Genomic DNA, 18,794 nt, shown 5'->3' with positions numbered 1-18,794 from the left:
TACCCTCTCATTTTCAGTGACAGAGCTTTGCCTTCACTCTCAGGCAAAATCTACCTGTGGAAGGAGCACCCTGAAGCCAGGTTTGCAGCCACTTTGCCTGGACGAGCAGCAAAGGATGGCTGAAAACCTGGCAGAGTTTGACCCTCCCTCCCCAGACCATTAGTGCTGCTTCACAGCTTCCTCCCCAGCTTCTTACTTTCTCTTCTACAAGTGTGACAGTTATTTAAAAATGGCAACCAGCAAATCCCAAGAGGCCTTGTGGTCACCCAGCAAATATGCTCATGGAGTTACCTCAGAGGAACTTTTAGAGCAGAAACCAATCCTGTGCCCTCCCCAGCCCACAAAAAAAGCAGGAAAGTTTGACGTTGGATGGTCCCCTGAGGATTCCCTGTGAAGAACCACATGCACCCCCAGAAAATGGCCCCAGGGGGTGCGTGGCCACGCAGAAGTGGCTGAGAGGGCAGGGAGGGAGTGACAATGAGACCCACCAGCTCCAATGACCTCTTCAATCTTCACAAAGGACACATCAATCTCCTTGGCAAACTCTCGGACCGCCTCATTGGGGTCCTCATAAGTGAAGGGGTCAATGTAGATCTTCATACCTGGAGAGCCTTGTTGCAGCAAATATGGGAGAGAAATCAAGAGCAGTTGTGCCAAGAGCTGGAGAGCCCCACGTCCTCATGCCCTGCTATTGCTGCGCTCACCTGCATCACCTCCACAGACCTTTGTGGGTCTTCTTTGGCCCCTCGCTACAGCCCCATGCCATGCTACCCCTCCTCTGCCTCCACCATTGTCCTTACTCCCCCTTCTTGCAGTTACACACCTGAACTACAATGTTCTCCCTCCACAATGAGGCCTTCTGAGGCTCTATGCATTTGTGAAGGATTCTTTATTCACCCAAAAAGGCCTCTGATAGCTTTGGGGTTGCTGGCAATTTGATGGAGCGTGACAATTGTAATCAACCACTTGTATGGAGACATGAAATATGACCTGCCTGGATATGACAGCAAGTGTGGGTTCCTTGCATGGGGACAACATGCAGCAGTGGGGTTGGACAGGCTGCTGGAGGATGCAGCAGGATCTTCAAATAGGGGAAAAAACAATGCAATCCACCAAGTTCCCCAGCTGGGCCTTGCAGGCATCATCTTTGGGTGCCCTGGTGCTTGCAGAGATGCCAGGGGTACAATCTTCTCAGCAGGGCATCAGTGTCACCCCGTGGCCCCCTGCGGCAGTTCAATCCCCCTGTGCCATTTCCCACCCAAAAGGGGAGTGGTGATGTGTAGCAGCCCCTCAAGGTCATCAGGAAGAGGCCTGAGGAACATGCTGCCTGAGGTCCCTCACCCTTATGGTGATGAAGAGTTCGATGGCATTGTGAAGGACCTCAATGAGGTCCTCCCAGAGCTGACACATGGATGAGAGCATGGACAGCAGCTTTGGCTCTGTGCCAGAACCCCCAAATTGGGCTCCTGGCTGTTTTGAAAGTTCACCAGGAGGTAACTGTGGAGGATCAGGAAAGGCTGGAGCAAGGCAGAACAGGGAGACCTGCTTATAGGACCCCCAGCACTCGAGGGACCAGGCAGGAGCATCCTCATCCCCAAAAAGAGGCGTTTGGGCAAAGCTCTGCGTCTCAGGGCCGGGCAAGGGAAGGCTGCGATGAAGCCATCTGTGCATCTCCCAGTTCATAAATCCCTTTACGGCTCAGTCTCATGCACTTTAACTGCCTCATAAATTTTTTTACAAGAGCAGCTGATACTCCAGCCAGGATTACAAAGGGATTTACAGATCGTAACCAAGGACTGACTCACTGATCCAAATATTGAAGGAACAAAGGAGACAATAACACCCAAGTTTCCTGCCCCTTGTCAACACTGGCTGCCCTGGGGTCTGCCCAGTGGCTCAGTAAGCTCCAGGTTCAGCTCTCCTCTAACTACCAGCCCATCCCAAAGACTAGGATTAGGGCACCAAAACCTGAAAGTCACCTCTGTCAGCCTCAGACACCGGCTCATCATGGCCACGCCAGCAAAAATTGGGTGAAACGTTGGGCACCAGAGCACAGGATGAAAGACATCCAGTGCTGAGCCTGCTGCATGCTCTCAGCACTCTCAGAGGTTGGATTAGGCCCTTGATCATCACCACAGCCAAGGGCAAAGTTTTGATCAACTGTTCGAAAGGAAAAGGACTCCAGTGTTTGGATTCCTTCCCATCTCATTTTTTCTTTGGGAATAAATATTGTTGGGAGAGAGAAAAAACCCAGCCTGCTGAACCGCTGCCACTTCAACAGGTCACCTCCCTGCTTGTCCTGTCTCAGAGCTCCTGGTGAAGCAGTGGCAGGCACTGGGGAGGGGTTTTTGACAGGGGCATGGAGTGATAGGACAAGGGGGAATGGATTTGAACTGGAACAGGGGAGATTCAGGTTGGACATAAAGAAAGAAATTCTTCCCTATGAGGGTGGCGAGACCTGGCCGAGGTTTGCCCCAGGGAAGCGGTGGCTGCCCCATCCCTGGCAGTCCTCAGCCCAGGTTGGATGGGGCTTGGAGCAACCTGGTCTGGTGGGAGGTGTCCCTGCCCATACAGGGTTAGAACAAGATGATCTTTAAGGTCCCTTCCAACACAAAGCAGTCTGATTCTACAATACAGCATCACTGAGAAAGGACAACCTGAAAGGCTCCCTGAGAGACCACCCATCTTTGGAAAACTAACAACAGGCACTACTTTGTTGCTGTCCCATGTGGAGTGCTGTCCTATGTAGCGTGCTGGGGTGGGCCCTGCAGTGTGAGGAATGTCTCCAAAATAGGAGGAGAATGGAAACAAGAAGTCCACCTGCAGCTTGACACACGTTTAGCCATCAGGCATCAAAGAAATCTTCCCTCCACCACCTCCCATGGAGCAGGCATGTAAGGAGAAGAGGGAGGCAAAGCCCAGATTCATCATCCATTTATCCACCCAGTGATGTTTGGGAAACCATTTGTCACCTGTTGGGAGGATTGTGACCCCTCAGAACACCACCATCATGTTGGGAGAGTTTGGTATGAAGCTGAGAAGGTCAAAAGACATCTTGCATGCTGTTGGTGGCCTGGTTGGGCTCCTCTGGCTGCCTCCAAACCCTTTCCTTCCTTATCAGCCCTCCATTTCCCTGCCAGGCTGACAGCTCCATCTCCATCCCACGTCACCACTCCCCATTTCCCAGCCATGCTCAGAAATCCAGAGTTCCTCGTCATCTGCAGCTCAGCACCAATGCTGGCCAAGACAGAGCCTGTGGCAGGAGATCTGGAGTTCATCCCCACTCCACATTCTGCCTTTCTCCTTCCCTTCCTCCTTCAGAAGCCTTCCCAGAATCCTCCTCCCATACCCCCCCAAAAAATCCCCTCTGCACCTTACACCCCCTCCCAAATCCTTCCCCATCCCCCAACTCCCCCTGTGTTGCTCTTCTTTTCCCACCCACAACACCTCACCACAGCAAACCTCCCCAGGTGGCAGCTGGGGACATCTCCACTCCCACCACACAGTGGTCCTTTCCTGTGTACCGTGGGGCTTTCACCCCACACCAGGCCCACGGGGTAAGGGGGGATGGGGCAGGTGGTGGTGCAGGTTTGGGAGGGTGTCCCTTGGCTCACCTCGCCCGGTGCTGTAGTGCTGTAACTTGTCACTGTACACGGCCTCCTTGCTGTAGGCGCGCTTCCTGGGAAAAGATGGGACAAAACATCACCCTTGAGGGACATGTGGTGATGGACAGCACCAACCTGCTCCCCTCCCAGCAGCAGCAGCAGTGGCAGCTCAGCACCCTTTTCCAGTCATCGGAGTCCTCCATTCCTCCTTTCCCATCCTCCGCCCATGGGGACCCACCTGCTGCAGACGATGGAAATGGCCACCAGGGAAACGATGAACACCACCCCGGCCGCTGCTGACCCCGCGATCAAAGGCAGCTGCTCTCTCAGCTCTGACTTGTAGTCATCTGCCAGAGAAGAGGGATGGGGTGAGCTCTTCACAGAGCAACTGGAGCCTCCTGGGAAGGGGTCCCAAACTCCCCCGCTCTGACTCCATGGGTGCCATTCCCATGGGAGAGCGGTGGACGACGGGGACCCCCCGCCCAAGGTGTGTTGCACAAGGATGGGTTGTCACACTTGGCTCACACGTGTTCTGGGTTAAAATATGGAAGAGAAGGTCCTAAGAATCATGTCACACCAATGTATGTGGGCCCAGTTCCCCAGTAAAATGAGGTTCCCACAGTGGGAACTCACTTTCCAGAGCTCCAGCAACCCCAACCCCCTCCCCACCCTGAGCAGCCCCACAGCCACCCTGAAAGAGGAGGTGATGCAGGAGGACTCAACATGCCCAGAGCAACCCCTGAGAAAGCCACTTGCCACCTCCATGTCCCTGCAGAAACACCCCTACTTCTCCAGCCATCCCAGCAAGGGCTGCCAGCCTGGGCCAGCAGCCACAAGCAAGGCTTAAAAGAAAATTTACTCCAGAAAGAAAGCATTTAGCACCCTTTATCAGGACTTTTCTCCTTCCCAGTTAATTACCAGCCACTGGATTTATCTCTTGCATGCCGCTTAAGTCCTGAGAAATTCTCATCTAACAATCAATTATTATTTAATAATCTAAACCATCCGTTCTCATTAAATTTCAATTAATTGCTTATTTGATGCAGGATTTTTCTTCTCGCTCCTCTACTCCTGAATGTGGGAAGCACCGAGGGGGGCTGGTCACCATTTCCTTCCTTTTGGTCACCCTGCATGAGTTTTCCCTGTCCCACCAAGCACGAGGTGACCTGATTTTAGGACAAAAGGAAAGTTTTAGGAACTGGGACTCATGGGCATCACCTAAGCGGGGCAGAAACCAGATCAGCAACAGCAAGGAAGGGGTTCTTTGAAGGGACTTCAGCTCTCCCAGTGTCTGGAGGGGTAGGAGGACCATGAAAGGAGCTGGGCTTCCTTCAGTGACTTCTGGATTCATCCCAGCACTGGGATTAATGAAAAACCCTTCCACGAGCTGTTAAGTGTCTAAAGGGATCCAGTGTGAGGTAGCAAGGGAAGGGCTGGGGCCAGAGGAACAACAGCATAACTCTGGTGAGGAGGCCAGAAGAAGCCATGAGATGTCTCCTTCTCTTCGACACACCACTTCAGGGTGGAGAACCAACGTTTAGAGATGGGTCTGACCCTCCCAGCCTTGACAGGATGGCTTGGATGTGGCCCTGAGCACCCCAGGAGAGCATCCCCAGAGTTCTTCCTCAGGAAGGGTCTACAACCCTCCACTCCTCCCCATCCCAGCATGCCAGCCTTGCGGTGGGTGGCCAGGGGAGACTCTGCCACCATGATCAAAGGCAGGAAAGTCAAAACCACAGCTAAGTAGCAGGGGAGAAAACAGAGCTACAAGATTTAAATCAGATTACTCCTCCTCCTCCAGCTGGCCACAAATAAGCCACAGCTGGAAAACACAGGGCTTCTGCCAGGCTGCCCGCAGGGAGAGAGGTTGGCCAAGTTCCTCTGATCCAATGACACTTCCAAGCTTTCACTCCTGGCCCTCCCCCCGTGGCAGACTCACCATCAGTCAGGGTCTGGAAGCACATCTTCCCACTGTACTTCCCGTATCCAGCCACAGTGCGGGCACGGACCTGGACTACGTAGACCATGCCGGGCCGCAGCCCCTCAATGCGGGCAGTGTTGGTCTGGCTGCGGGCCATGGAGGAGTTGTATTCGTTGTGGTCCTGTGGGCAGGGGTTGAGGTAGGACAGTCAGTGGGAAGAGGGACAACTGCCCCCCCCCTGTTGGTGGCTGGGATAAGGCTCATCCACAAAGGGATAAAGTGGTGGCCCTGGTTCTGCTCCAGGAAGACAAGCGCTGGAGCCCGGCACTCGTGCTCCCCTGGTTGCCCCTGACCCCTGATGTGGAGGATCCCACAGGAATAGAGCCCAGAAGCTGTGTTTGGCCTGCAGGGAGCTGGGGGGAGGTCCCTGCTGCAGGTGCCTCCCCAGCAGCCCTGGGGCCCACCACAGCAAAAGCATTCAGAGGGAAAACACCCCTGAGCAGCAAACTCCTCCTCTTTGATCCACAGATGCACCATGCAGTGACAGAACACACCCCACAGGGCCCCATTCAAGCATGTCCAAGGGCAGGTTGGGTTCTGCTGAGGGCCCCTGCTTTGCTGGCACAGCTCTTCATGCTACACCTTGGTGGAAACCTCATGCATTTCAAATCTCATTTTTCCAACATTCCCCAGTGATTTGCTGTAAAGGGACCGCAGTGACATCATCTCATTATGCGCATTTAGAGGAATTCATTAAAGCTGGCAAGAGGCAAGGAGGGATGGAACAGCTTGTGCTCAGCATGGGTCACTGCAAGGGTCAAGAGCATGTCCCCCGCAGGGAAGAACGGCTGCCAGTGGAAGGACCTGGTGCGAGGCAGGGACCTGGGACAGGGACAACCCTGATAAGCTCTGCCACTCCTCACTGTCCCCCTCCTTTCCTCCTGACCCTGTCCCCACACTCCAGATCTCTCTCACCCTTGCAGATACCAGAGCCAAGGCAGCAATGGGCACTGATCTGCTGATGAAATATCACTTCCCTTCCACTGGTTGAACATCCCTCCCACCTTCCAGAGCCAGCGTGGACAACCAGACACCCATCTCACCACCTGTCCCACCCCACCAAACCCTTCCCAGCAAAGAGCCTGACTGAAAGCTCGTCGGCATTCGCCCTGTCCCAACAAGCTCAGAACCTCCTGGCAGCACCATCTGAAGTTTTGCTTGCCCCCCTATCCCACCTCCCCTTGTGAGGTTTCCACCCAAGCTCACCGCTGCTGGCCGGGAGCCCACGGAGCTGCCCAGGTCGGGGGTGCAGATGCGGCTGAGCTTCTCGTAGTAGCGGATCTCATAGTCCAGGATGATGCCATTGGGCTGCTCGGGCTGAGGCCAGGAGAGGGTGATGCTCCTCATGGTGGCACTCACCTGGTGCATGATGGGGACGGTGGAGGGGGCTGCCGAGGAAGAGGGGAGGGAGGCAAAATTAACAGAGAAGGGTAGGACTGACTGAAAATCTCCTGGGCACGTAGAGCATCCCAAATCTCCCAAGCCTGCGGATGTCCACCCCATGGGACACGCTCAGGCATCAGCAGTGGGAAACGTGGCATCTCTGCAGCTTACACGGAGCTGGCGAGGGAATTCTGGCAATTAAACCAATTATTCTTTTTAATTAGAAGCTTAGAAATCTCAGCGTTTCTTCTCCCTGGGATTTCTTGCTCCAAGGATGTCTTCCACTGAGGGACAAAGACAGCAAAGCTCTCCCCAGCAGGGACAAACCAAGGTCCCCAGCGGTGATGGTCCCCAGCTCTGCTGCTGCCTTTTGCCATAACAGCCTCCTCAGGGAGCAGCACTGCAGCAGCCTAAGCCACAGCCACAACCCCATGAGCTGTGGGATGTAGAAGCAAAGATCTCATGTGCTTTGGGAAGTAGGAGCAAAAGATCTCCTCCCCTTGAGGACAACAGAAAACCAGGACAGGGAGACCAGCAAGGGGACCACAAGATGCCAGAGCTGACAGCATGGCTTTGGCTCAGCCTGGCCACAAGAGCAGCTGGGTCTGCTCTCAGGGTCTCTCTGGGGTTGCTCAGACTCAGTATCCAAACGTGCTTCTCTCAGGAGTTTCATTTTTGAAGCCTAAACATTTGCAGAACAGTTTGAAACCATCATTCAGCTCCTTATCCTCCTGGGAGCCACAGAACATGGGTGCTCGAAAGATGCAGCATCCACCTCTTCTACCCCCAAGACCCAGCAGCATAGCTCCCAGGCACCTTGCCACAGCATTCCCAGAGAAAGGAAGATGCTCAATGCTGGCTAAACATGTAGTTGGCACCAGTTGGCATGGTTCATCCCAACCCCCTTCAACCCCAGCCCTGCATTTCTAAGTAAGGTGCAGAACACCCCAAGAGCTGAGCACTCCCAGAGCTGTGCACACCAGGAGCCAAACACCCCTGGAGTCAAACACTCCTGGAGCTGAGCATCCCCAGCCTTCCACCATCAAGCCATAAATCAGCCAGGAGTCACTTCTCCAGAGGGTTTTTCCCTCAGTACAACCCTGACCCTGTACTTAATCTGACCACACTCCTCCAAGGAAGGCACACAAGGCCCTCTGCACCCAGCACCATGGATCCAGGGCAAAGCTGAGCTCCACATGACCACAATTCTACTCTGCTCTGGTAGGACCTCACCTGGTGTACTGTGTCCAGCTCTGGAGCCCTCAACACAGGAAGGACATGGACCTGATGGAGCAGGCCCAGAGGAGGGCCACAAAATAGTGATCAGGGGGTGGAACACCTCTAACAAAGCCAGGCTGAGGGAGCTGGGTTTGTCCAGCCTGGAGAAGACAAGGCTCCAGGGAGACCTAACAGTGACCTTCTGATATCTGAAGGGGCTACAGGAAGGCTGGAGAGGGACTGTGTGCAAGGGCCTGGAGTGATACGACAAGGGGCAATTAGAGAAGAGCAGATTTAGACTGGATGTCAGAAAAAAGCTCTTTCCCATGAGGGTAGTGGAGAAATGGACCAGGTTGCCCAGGGAGGTGGTTGAGGCCTCATCCCTCGAGATATTCAAAGTGAGGTTTGAGGAGGCTCTGAGCAACCTGATTCAGTTGAAGTTGTCCCTGCTTACAGCAGGGGGGGTTGGGCTAGGTGACCTTTAGAGGTCCCTTCCAACCCAAATCATTCTGTGATTCTGTAAGCAGCTTGGTGCAGGGCAGGCTCAGGGGTAGATCTGTCTTCCCTGGAGCTGGGAGACTGAAGTATTTCCAGCAGGTTTCTCCATCGTGCCCTCCTGAGGGAATGGGTTGCATGCTTGGCATGAGGCAGAGATTTCCATCCCCCTTCTCCACCCTAAGCAAATGGGTTTCACAGAATTACCTTGGCTGGAAAAGACCTTCAAGATCATCCAGTCCAACTGTTAACCTAACACTGACAAGACCTTAACTAAACTGTATCCCCAAGTACTATGTCTGTATGACTCTTCAATCCCTCCTTGACAGTGACTTTCAGAGATGGTGACTCCACCACTGCCCTGGGCAGCCTTTTCCAAAGCCTGATAACCCTTTGAATGAAGAAATTCTGTCTAACATTCATATCTAAATTCCCCCTGGTGCAACTTGAGACCATTACCTCTTGTCCTATCACCTGTACCTTCATTGAACAGACCGATCCCCAACCCTTTACAACCTCCTTTCAGGTTGTTTCCATCCCCTGCACCTCCTACGCCCTTCCCTGCAGCCCAGGACCCTTTGCCATGTGCACAGCACACCCAAACCTGGGCCCAGAACTGCATGTTCAGCTCCCGATGTCTGGTTGGGAAGAGAAAGAGAAAAAGCCAGGAGAGACGGGAAAAGGGGAAAAGGTTGGGAGAGGGATGCTCCGGACGAGACAGAGCTTGAACTCACCACACACCAGCCCAGATCTTCCCTTCAGAACTGGTAATTTTTGGCTTAAAAACCCCAGCACCACATCACCTCTGGACTCACCAGCTTGGTTGGTGGTGATGTTGACAGAGATGTGCTGCGGGGGGAAGGGGCTCTTGTTGGAGACCCCGTTGACAGCCTGGATCTCGAAGGTGTACGGCGTGTGAGCCCACAGGTTGCTGATGAAGACCCGAGTTTCTGTCAGCCCCAGCTGCCTGGGGACAAAGTCCACGTTGTCATCGCAGCGGGAGCAGGCACGTCGGTCCGAGCGGCACTTCTTGCAGACGATGTTGTAGGTGACATCGTCCCGACCCCCCGTCTCCCGCGGCGGGTGCCACTCCAGGATGATGGAGGTCTCATTGACAATGGAGATGACATTGCGGGGGCCGGATGGGACACCTGTGGGGAAGGAGAGCAGCTGAATCATAGAACCGCAGACTGATTTGGGTTGGAAGGGACCTTAAAGATCATCTAGTTCCATCCCCCTGCCATTGGCAGGGACACCTCCCACCAGCCCAGGTTGCTCCAAGCCCCATCCAACCTGACCTGAGACACTGCCAGGAAGCAGGTAGCCACGGCTTCTCTAGGCAGCCTGTTCCAGTGTCTCACCACCCTCACAGCAAAAACTTTCTTCTCCCCATTTTTTAGCTTAAGACAGTCTGCCCAAAATGTAATGCTCAGCCCTACCAGGACTCAGCAGGAGTCCCAGGAGGCTCCAGCACAGAGTAGGACACCCCAAAGCTCCATCTACTAGTCTACCCATCACCTCAGCTCAGAAGGGTCTTGGTCTCTGTGGCTTTCCTTCATTCAGGATCAGGCTCTCCCCATGGCCAAGGCTGACCATGTTCAGTGCTGGCCACAGAGAGGAGTTTCAGGGTTGGGGACGAGGACTACCATGCCCCAAAACCACTTAGTCACCCATAAAGGAAAGCGCCCACAGATCCACCTGCCAAGATGAGTCTATTGTAATGATCTGGAGATACCAAGATGGCTTCAGTGCTTGCATGGAGAAGCACTTCAGATGGTCACAGCAAGAGAACCACCAGCACCATGGAGAAACAGAGGGGCAGAGGGAAGCAGAGAGACAAGATATCTGAAGCTGGAGTTCTCCTCCAACCCCAGCATGGCTCTACTGTTTGGTGAGCAGCTCAGATGTTGGATGGGAGATCAAAACCACATTGATCAAACCCTCTGAGGGCTATCACAAATGCTTCTGAGGATGGGAACTGAATGTGGCTCCAACTGCACATGCTGCTGGAACGGGGCTGGAGTCAACAGGGAGGGATCCAGGCAGGAGAGCATCACAGAGGCACAGACATCTGCTTGGGTTTGGGGAAGGATTTGAGGTTAGGCAGGACAGCTCTGCAGCCAAAACCACAAAAATCCAGCTGCTGGGTTATTACTAAATAAGAAAAGTGATTAATTTACTCATGCTGCTGTGCTTCCAAGGAAGAAAAAGAGTTTTGCCATCAGGAAGGGGGGGGGGGGAGAAGCAATAAAAATAACAAAGGGTTTGACCTGCAAGGAAAGGTTAAGAGAGTGAAGCATTCTGTCTTAGGGAAAACCATCCTGCATCATTAGTGCCTGCAGATCAATTAGCCCCATTAGCAGCTGGGGATGGGATGGGCAAAGGTGGCTCCATCAGCATGGGAGGGGTGACACGACCAGTGGGATGGAGGACAACCTGCTGATACCTTGCTGTGTTTTTGGGGGACACATCTGTGCCTCTCGACCAGCTCCCTTGATTGCACCAGGCAGGTACTTTATGAGCCTCTCTGTGCTACTGCTGCAGACTCTGTGTCTGAAAGCATTTTGTTGAAACACCCAGAATAATGACAGCCCTTCAAAAAGGAAAAAAAAAGAAAAATCCATCCCCTTTAATTTTTTTCCCTTTTTTGCAGAGTTAAATGTGCACGTCATCCAGCACAGTGTCCTGGCTGGAAACGGATTTCACTTTTGTGGATTTGAGGCACCACACCATCCCATTGTCAGGTTCCTCCAACATCCCAGAGGGTAAAGGGTCTTTAGGAAGGAAGGGGGGACACTGGGGACAGGACACCAGTTCCCCAGGGCAGACCAGAGTTACACAAAGGGGGACGAGGATCAGTAGAGAGTACACCACATCCAAAATGCTAGCTCAGGCACCTTAATCCAATCCCCTCCTTCATACCCTATTCCTTCAAGAATAAAGCAGGAAAACATCTTTCTTCCCCAACTCAGTGGCAAAATGCTGTCTCCCCAAATGCCTCCCAGGGGGCAGGAGCCAGGCTCAGAGGCATTGCCCTCAGCAAGGGCTCTGGCCCAGGGTTATTTACTCCTCTGACAGGCAGGAACTTTGTCGATGAACAGCTGGCACCTCCTATCATAAGCATTGTAAAACAAAGCATCGAGGAGAAGGAATAAAAATCAGCAAATAGGCTTTTTTGCTTTTTTTTTTTTTTTTTAACACTGTCTTCCCAGAGTGCAGCAGTGCTGTACATCAGCTACACAACAAGACATCACAAAGATCTGTAGATCACCTGCATGTGGTGTGTGACCTGCTGACTACTTGTGCCCTGACAGCTTAAGTGAGCCAGCAGAACACAAAAATCCTTCCCTCATTTCCAACATGCATTTTGGGTGCCCTGGGTCTGGAGCATCCTTGTTCTAAAGCTCCCCAGTGGGCTGGTCCAAGGGCCTGGAGGAGATGTCAGGGGGGCAGTTGAGGTTGAGACTCCCATTCCTATCAGGCTGAAGGGGCTCTTTTCTCACTCAAAGTTGAGCTTGATGCCACCACTGCCATCCCAACCCCACACCAACTGCCAAGGCTTAAGACACCCTTCCCCCTAGAGAAAAGTCCTCCATCTCCAAGACTACCAACAAGGCAGCAACAGCAGAGAACTTTACATGCTTATTTATCCTGGGACTTTCTCCCTGCCATCACCACCATGGCCATGGCCGGGGTGAAGTATAAATTCAAGCAGCTGGTGGAGAGAGGGGTTGTGGGGCTGTCATGTGGCTCATCTCTTGGTGGGTGTCATGTTGGTGTCCCAGGAGAACAAAGCAAAGGGTGATGTGGCATCATCTGCTTCTTCTGGCGTGGCAGTGAAGGGACTCATGGCGGTGAGACAAGTATTTTGAGGTTTAGGTTGGATATTAGGAATGATTTTTTCCCTGAAAGGGTTGTCAGGCCCTGGCCCAGGCTGCCCAGGGCAGTGGTGGAGTCCCCATCCCTGAAGGCATTTCAAAGCCATGCAGATATGATGAAAGGCAACCAGTGCTGAGCCTGCTGCATGCTCTCAGCACTCTGAGAGGTTGGATTAGGCCATTGTTTGCCACCATGGGGGCAAAGGTTTTGATGAACTATTGGAAAGGAAATGACTCCAGTGCCAAAGGACATGGCTTAGTGGTGGCCTTGGCAATGCTGGATTAACAGTTGTACTCAACAATCTCAAGGGCCTTTTCCTATCAAAGGAATTCCATGATTCTACACACCCATGGGATGGGTGTTCAAGGTGGGCACCCCAGCCCATGGCAGAGCTGAAGCCCTCAGCAGCAGGACCAGGGGGGAGAAAACAAGACACACACCAAAAAAACCAAAAAAGCTCACAGGTTGAGACTTCATCCCCAGCAGTGAAGGGCAATGAGACCCCCCATGCCCCCCATCAGCCCTCCTCTGTTACTCACTGGTGCAGGCAGCTGCAGGCAGGTCGAGGTCGGCCCGGTAGTACCCGTTGCGGCAGGAGCAGAGCGGTGAAGCCTCGGCAGTGGAGCGGCTGTTTGGGGGGCACGGGGTGCAGACCCCTGCCCCCTGGCTGGCCTTGAATGTCCCTGCTGGGCAGGCTGCAAAGGAAAGGAGAGGGAAGTGGTTGGGTGCCCAGAAGCCCAGGGTGGAGGTGACCACCGGGAGAAAAAAGAGAAACAAGAAGACACAGAACAGCTTCACCCTCTGTGGGCAAGGGCTGCACCATCCTGCCAAGCCAATGTGGCCAGGACTTTCCAGGATGGAAAGGAACGGCTTCTGAAGCCATCAGGAAAGCACTGAAATGGCACAGGGAGGACGTAGCCACCAGCCAGGCAGGTGGACAGTGAGCAGATGCAGGACTGTCCCAGCAGCACCCATGGGGACAGGGACATGCAAGGGCAGGACAGTTGTCCCCTTCTGCTGACCTGAAATGTCCCTTTCCACCACTCTGAGAGCATGGCTCAGGTCTCACATCTCTTTCCACACAGAAAAAATCAAATTACTTTTAAAATAAAACCAAAACCTTTAAAATAAATCCAAAACTTTAAAAATTATTTAATTTAAAAAGCTGACCTAATGCTCATGATAGTGTTCATCTTGTTGATCCCCCAGAGCTGGGGCTAACAACCTTCCCAGCCTTCGGCCCCCGAGTCCATACAAGAAGGAAAAGGTGGCTAATCCAGAAACCAGAAGGTGCTCCAGCTACAGTCATGGTCAGGCTTTAATCAGGGGTGGGGGAGGTTTCATTAATCACCCACCTCACTGCTCCATGGTTAGAGGGTGAAGATGGAGTGACAAAGATGGGGTCCCTCACCCCTGCTCCCCCCAACCAGTCCTCATCAACCAGGCACTGACAAACAGATGCTCATCCATCCTGGACATCCAACAAACCCTTTGCGTGACCCCCTAGGAAACCAAAGGGCCCATCTGTATTTTGGCACCAGACCTTCATCTGTGTCCACCACCTAGCCAGGGGGAGGTTGTCCTTGCCCTCGAGCAGAGGGTGGTCCCCCCTCCGCTTGGCTCCTGGCTCTGCCCCCAGGATGCTGTCACCTCCAAGGCATGGCTCTGCAGAGAAACACCCTGAGTGTCTCATAAACACAGAGATGATTGAGATAATGGAAAGTGCCTCTTAGCCCCTGTCTGCTGCATCAGGATATGAGGCATCTCCTAGCAGCCATGAAGAGGAAATTAATAGGAGCAAGCAGGAGCAACCACTTTGATGCAATTTCCTTGGGAGATAGTGGACCATCTAATCTTTATTGGAGCCCTTTAACCTGTCATTCAAAACTCATGAAGGCCTCTTGCTCACACAGTCTTTCCAGATATTAAAAGATGATAAAAAGGGATAAATCAAAACAATATTTTACAATTTTATTATTCAGGGGATCTCTTCCCCTGCCTGAGGGGCATGACTGACTATGATCAACCCTCTCTTTCTAATGGCACTGACAGCCACAGAGCGGGGATGTGGCATCCCAGAGGGACCAGCCACCACCTCACCCTGCCCTTCCTCCTCCCTACTCTTTGTGCCCTACCACAGCCACCCCACGTGTGGCCTCTTATGGAAACCCTTGATATCACAAGCCACCAACTCATGCAGCTCAACACGCGTGGTCAGCTCAACACGCTCTGAAGGAATGGGTGGGCCCACGAGGGGCAGCTGCAGGATGCCAGCACAGAAGACAGCTGGGTGCAGACCCTTCCCTGAGTCACACACACAGCTCCATGCCCCACAACAGCACAAGGAAGCACAGAGTTACACCAGACACACAAGACAGGAGATGCAACTGGGCACCTCCATTTCTTCATCTCCCCCTGCCTATCAGCCCCTCCCTGCCATGTCCCAGTGGCCATGTGCTCCTGCCAGCAAGCATTGGCATCCATGGCCATCCATCAGGCAATGGGTGACTTGTGGGCTCTAGAGCTGGAAAACATGTTCAGAAATGTGCCTGAAACATGCTGGGCTCTTTGGAGGAGCAGGAAGGAGATGGCAGCAGACTCAGGGAATGGCACCTGGATTTTGGTGGAAGGGGATGGGAAAGAGAGGGAGGAAGACCAGAAGGTTGTTATGAACATGCCTCAGTTTTAAGTGTAGGTGTAGGCTGGTGGGTCGGCTAATTTTTAATTACTATTTATCCAAGCAATGCTTTGTCAAAATACCCGGACAAAGCCCACCCAGCAACCCAGTATTCTCAGCTTTCTTTTATCACTTTGCTTATCCATAAATACCTGTGATCTGCAGGAGGCAACACAGCTCTTGATTGGTACTATTGCCCATCAGTCTTCCTCTCCTATAATTACACTGCACTTGACTGAAGTCTTCTGCAGTTTCAGGGGGAGGTTGATGCCTTCTCCTTCCTCCCAAAGCTCCAGGGGCTGCAGGCCTCTGCTCTCACCACTGCCTGTGTCTCCCCTCCCTCTGGGAGAGCTGAACCATCCACCCCACACCACAGAAAAAGCTGAAACCCTCAAGCCCCCGCAAACCCACAGGGGGATTTTGCGATGCCTACGTAGCCTGGGCTCCATAAGCCTTCAGAGACAGCAGAAGAGATGCAAGTTTTGTGCCTGAGGGTGATGGCAGGGCTGGCAGCACCCCCATGGGGCTGGGGTAGTCCCAGCCAGAGCTGCCCCTCTTGCCCCAACCCCTCTCAAGATCCACGTCCCACCTGGGGTAGAACCTCGGGTGAAGGCACCACAGAGCAGCATCCCCATGTCTGCTGCCCTCCTCTCTGGAGCAGCATTGTCAGGCTTGCTGCTGCTGAAAATTCTCCTGTTTTTACTGCACCCCTATCTTTGGGGTGCCAGGGCCCCTGCGAAGAGGCAGAGGTAAGGGGGCTGGCCCTGCTCCTGCCCACGAAACCAGCCACCCACAACAGAGCAGCAGCAAGGGTGCAAAGCTCAGAGGCACCCAAGCATTTCATCTTTCAAACTAAATCCTCTCAGTTAACACCCAGAACTTGAACTTTTTAATTACTCTCTCAGGGAAGCTTTAGTCAAAGAAAAAGAAAGAAGGCAAAAAAAAAGAAAGGAGACATCTCTAGATTAATTTGCTCCAAATCTCCCTGAGGACGCTGAGTGGCATTATTTTCCTTGTCAGATTTTAAAACAGGAGCTTCTGCAAAGAATTCCAGGCTTCAGCTGGCAATCTCCCACCTCTTTGCCCCAGCATCCCCCCCTCCCAGCTCCCTTCATTCACCACAAACAGAGCCTGCACCATCTCATCTCTCCTGTGCCCAGCTGGGGCAGGGCTGACCCTGTCTGCCAGGTATTCCCAAATTCCTGCCGGGTTTGAGTTCCCAATGCCCCCACAGGGCAGACCCAGTGTCTTTAGGCACATCTGTGGTCACACTGGCAGAGCAGGAGATAAAAAACTGGTAAGAGGTTGGGGTGCTGCACAAGGTGATGCCCTCAGACTTGCTGGAGGTGTGGAGAGGACTGCCACAGGCAAAGGCACTAAAAACCTTGGATGATCCAGCTTTGCTCCAGCAGGACATGTGGCCAGCACCTACCAGCAGTGCTGGGAGACAGGCAGCAAGGAAGGTACCCTGGTGAGTTTGGGGGTCCTTGCACTCATAGCCCACTGAAAAAGGGTTCAAGGCCATTTCCCCTTTTTTCTGCAAGTCAGTTTTTCATTAAGAAGAAAACCTGACATTTGCTGCACAAGGCTCAAAATTTGGATGAAACCTAAGAAGGAGGAGACACTTCCTAGAAACCCCTTAGCAGGAACCTTCTACACCAAACACATTTATCTTTACACACATCAAAAAGAAGGGGGAGAAAAAAAGGAAAATAACAGCCTGTCAAGTTTTCAGACTTCCAGTGGAGATCTCTGAGTAGCCTCTGTTCCAAGTATTTCAGCAGCAAGAGAGCTCTCCTCCCCATCCCATTGCTAGGAAGCCCTTCTAGATGCCTTCAGCTGCAAGACACCATCCAGGCAAATAAACATCTCCATGACACCAGAAAAACTGGCATTCAGGGGACACTGTGATTCCAGGGACAGCTGTGCCAGGTGGGGCATGGGTGGGGAACCCCCCTGGCAGGCAGCACTGGGGGGGATGGTGGCACTGGGGACACACAGACCAGGCTGTAGGACCTCCACAGCCCATATCACAAATGAGGTTTCAATCCCTTTGATGTGCTGCTGAGACTGGGGATTGCTGGCTGCAATCTGGGGGATAAAACCAGGAGAATCAGGAAAGCTGTCACCTGTCTCTCCTGCTCCACAGATGCTGCTGCCTTCGTGCCATGCTTTCATCTCCCCCCTCACCCTCCCTGCAAACACCCAGGCAGGGTGCCTCAGGTGCCCTGAGGTTTCATCACGTCCCTGACTCAATGCATTCCCAGATTAATCCAGAGAAGTTCCTGGATTGGGAGCAATGCTGGTGAGGAGGGCTGGGAGAGTCCTCATGGCACACGTCCTGCCTTCCTGCCCACCCCAAAAAACCAGATTGGGATCAGACCTAGCCACAGAACATCTCACCAGCCAACAAGTCTCCTTTCCTACATCTTTGGGGCTGGGCAAGAAGTTGGATGGGGAAACAACAGGAGCCCATGCACCCCCAGCCCTGAAGCACCCTTAGACAGCCAGCCAGACATTTACCACAAATCACTGAGTGCCATCAGCAAGCCCAGCACCCTGGGGATAGGTCACCCCAGCAGAGCCTTGTCCCAGAGAGGGCAGCAAACCTCATTTTGGTGCAAACTTCACTATTTTGGCAGCCTAGTGTCTCCCCACCTCCCTCTCACGCCACGCCGGTTCCCGCTTGCCCTTGCCCGATGCAATTACCAACAGCCCCCACCTCATTCCCTCATCTCTGTGTTCCAACCATGTTCATGAGATAAACATGAGCATCCCAGCAGTTGGGTTCTCCTCCTGCAGGCGACAAGGCTGCAGCCCTCCCCTCTGTGCAGAGGAAAGAGGCCGCAGCTCCTCCAGAGGAAGGCAGTTAATTAAAGCAGCCCTCCACCTCCGGAGGAATAGGTTTAGATCTGCCTTGGGACAGATGTAAATTAAAGTCAGCAGCTCCTGAGCCTGGCCTGCCATGGTTTATTCATGGAGGGAAAGTAAAATTCAATGTGGTTTGTTGGGGTTTTTTATCCCTTTTTAAGGTTTTGGGGTTTTTTTTTTCTTTTTTTTTTTCCTTTTTCCCCCTTTTTTTCCTGGTCTCTTCTTCTGAGCAACCAATCCAAGTGGAAGGCATGGGGCAGGACTGCAAAGGCACTCATAGGGTAGGCACCTGCCTGCGGGCAACTAGAGGCAACAAGGTGCAGGGGCATCTCTGGTGGCCTCTCCCCAAGATCCCATCCCTCACCAGCCAATGATTTGTTCTCCCGGGGTGGGTCCAAGGGGCTCACAGACTGAGCCATGCACACTTGGCTGCAAGAAAAACACAACCCATGCTAAATCAGAAGCAGCATTTTTCTTCCAGGAAGGCAGGTTTGGGAAAATTAATTTGGGGATGCAGAAGAGCGTCAACACCAACAGGTCAGATGGTTCCATGGCTCTAAACCAGTTGAAACCCAGAGCAGGGTGTGGAGGCAGCCGCTTTGGCTTTCTCATGGCCTGATGCTTGCTGGCTGTGTCGCCCAGTGGCACACTTGCCCAGTTAATCACCCTCCGGGCTTGGATGTCT

At 53.0% G+C, this 18,794-nt stretch overlaps 1 protein-coding gene across 1 annotated transcript in view; it reads right to left on the bottom strand.

The window, feature by feature from the left end:
- The window catches only part of EPHB1 (EPH receptor B1), a 71,895-nt gene that overhangs the window by 10,233 nt on the left and 42,868 nt on the right, over positions 1–18,794 (bottom strand). Inside the window, 7 exon segments of the mRNA XM_030456050.1 lie at positions 489–611; positions 3,615–3,679; positions 3,844–3,952; positions 5,545–5,707; positions 6,793–6,974; positions 9,498–9,833; positions 13,101–13,256. Coding sequence (XP_030311910.1) covers positions 489–611; positions 3,615–3,679; positions 3,844–3,952; positions 5,545–5,707; positions 6,793–6,974; positions 9,498–9,833; positions 13,101–13,256 — 1,134 coding nt within the window.

The sequence above is a fragment of the Calypte anna genome, chromosome 9 (genome assembly GCF_003957555.1).
Source record: "Calypte anna isolate BGI_N300 chromosome 9, bCalAnn1_v1.p, whole genome shotgun sequence".
NCBI lineage: Eukaryota > Metazoa > Chordata > Aves > Apodiformes > Trochilidae > Calypte > Calypte anna.
Note: the sequence above shows the minus strand (reverse complement) of the source record. Positions and strands in the feature narration are given on the sequence as shown.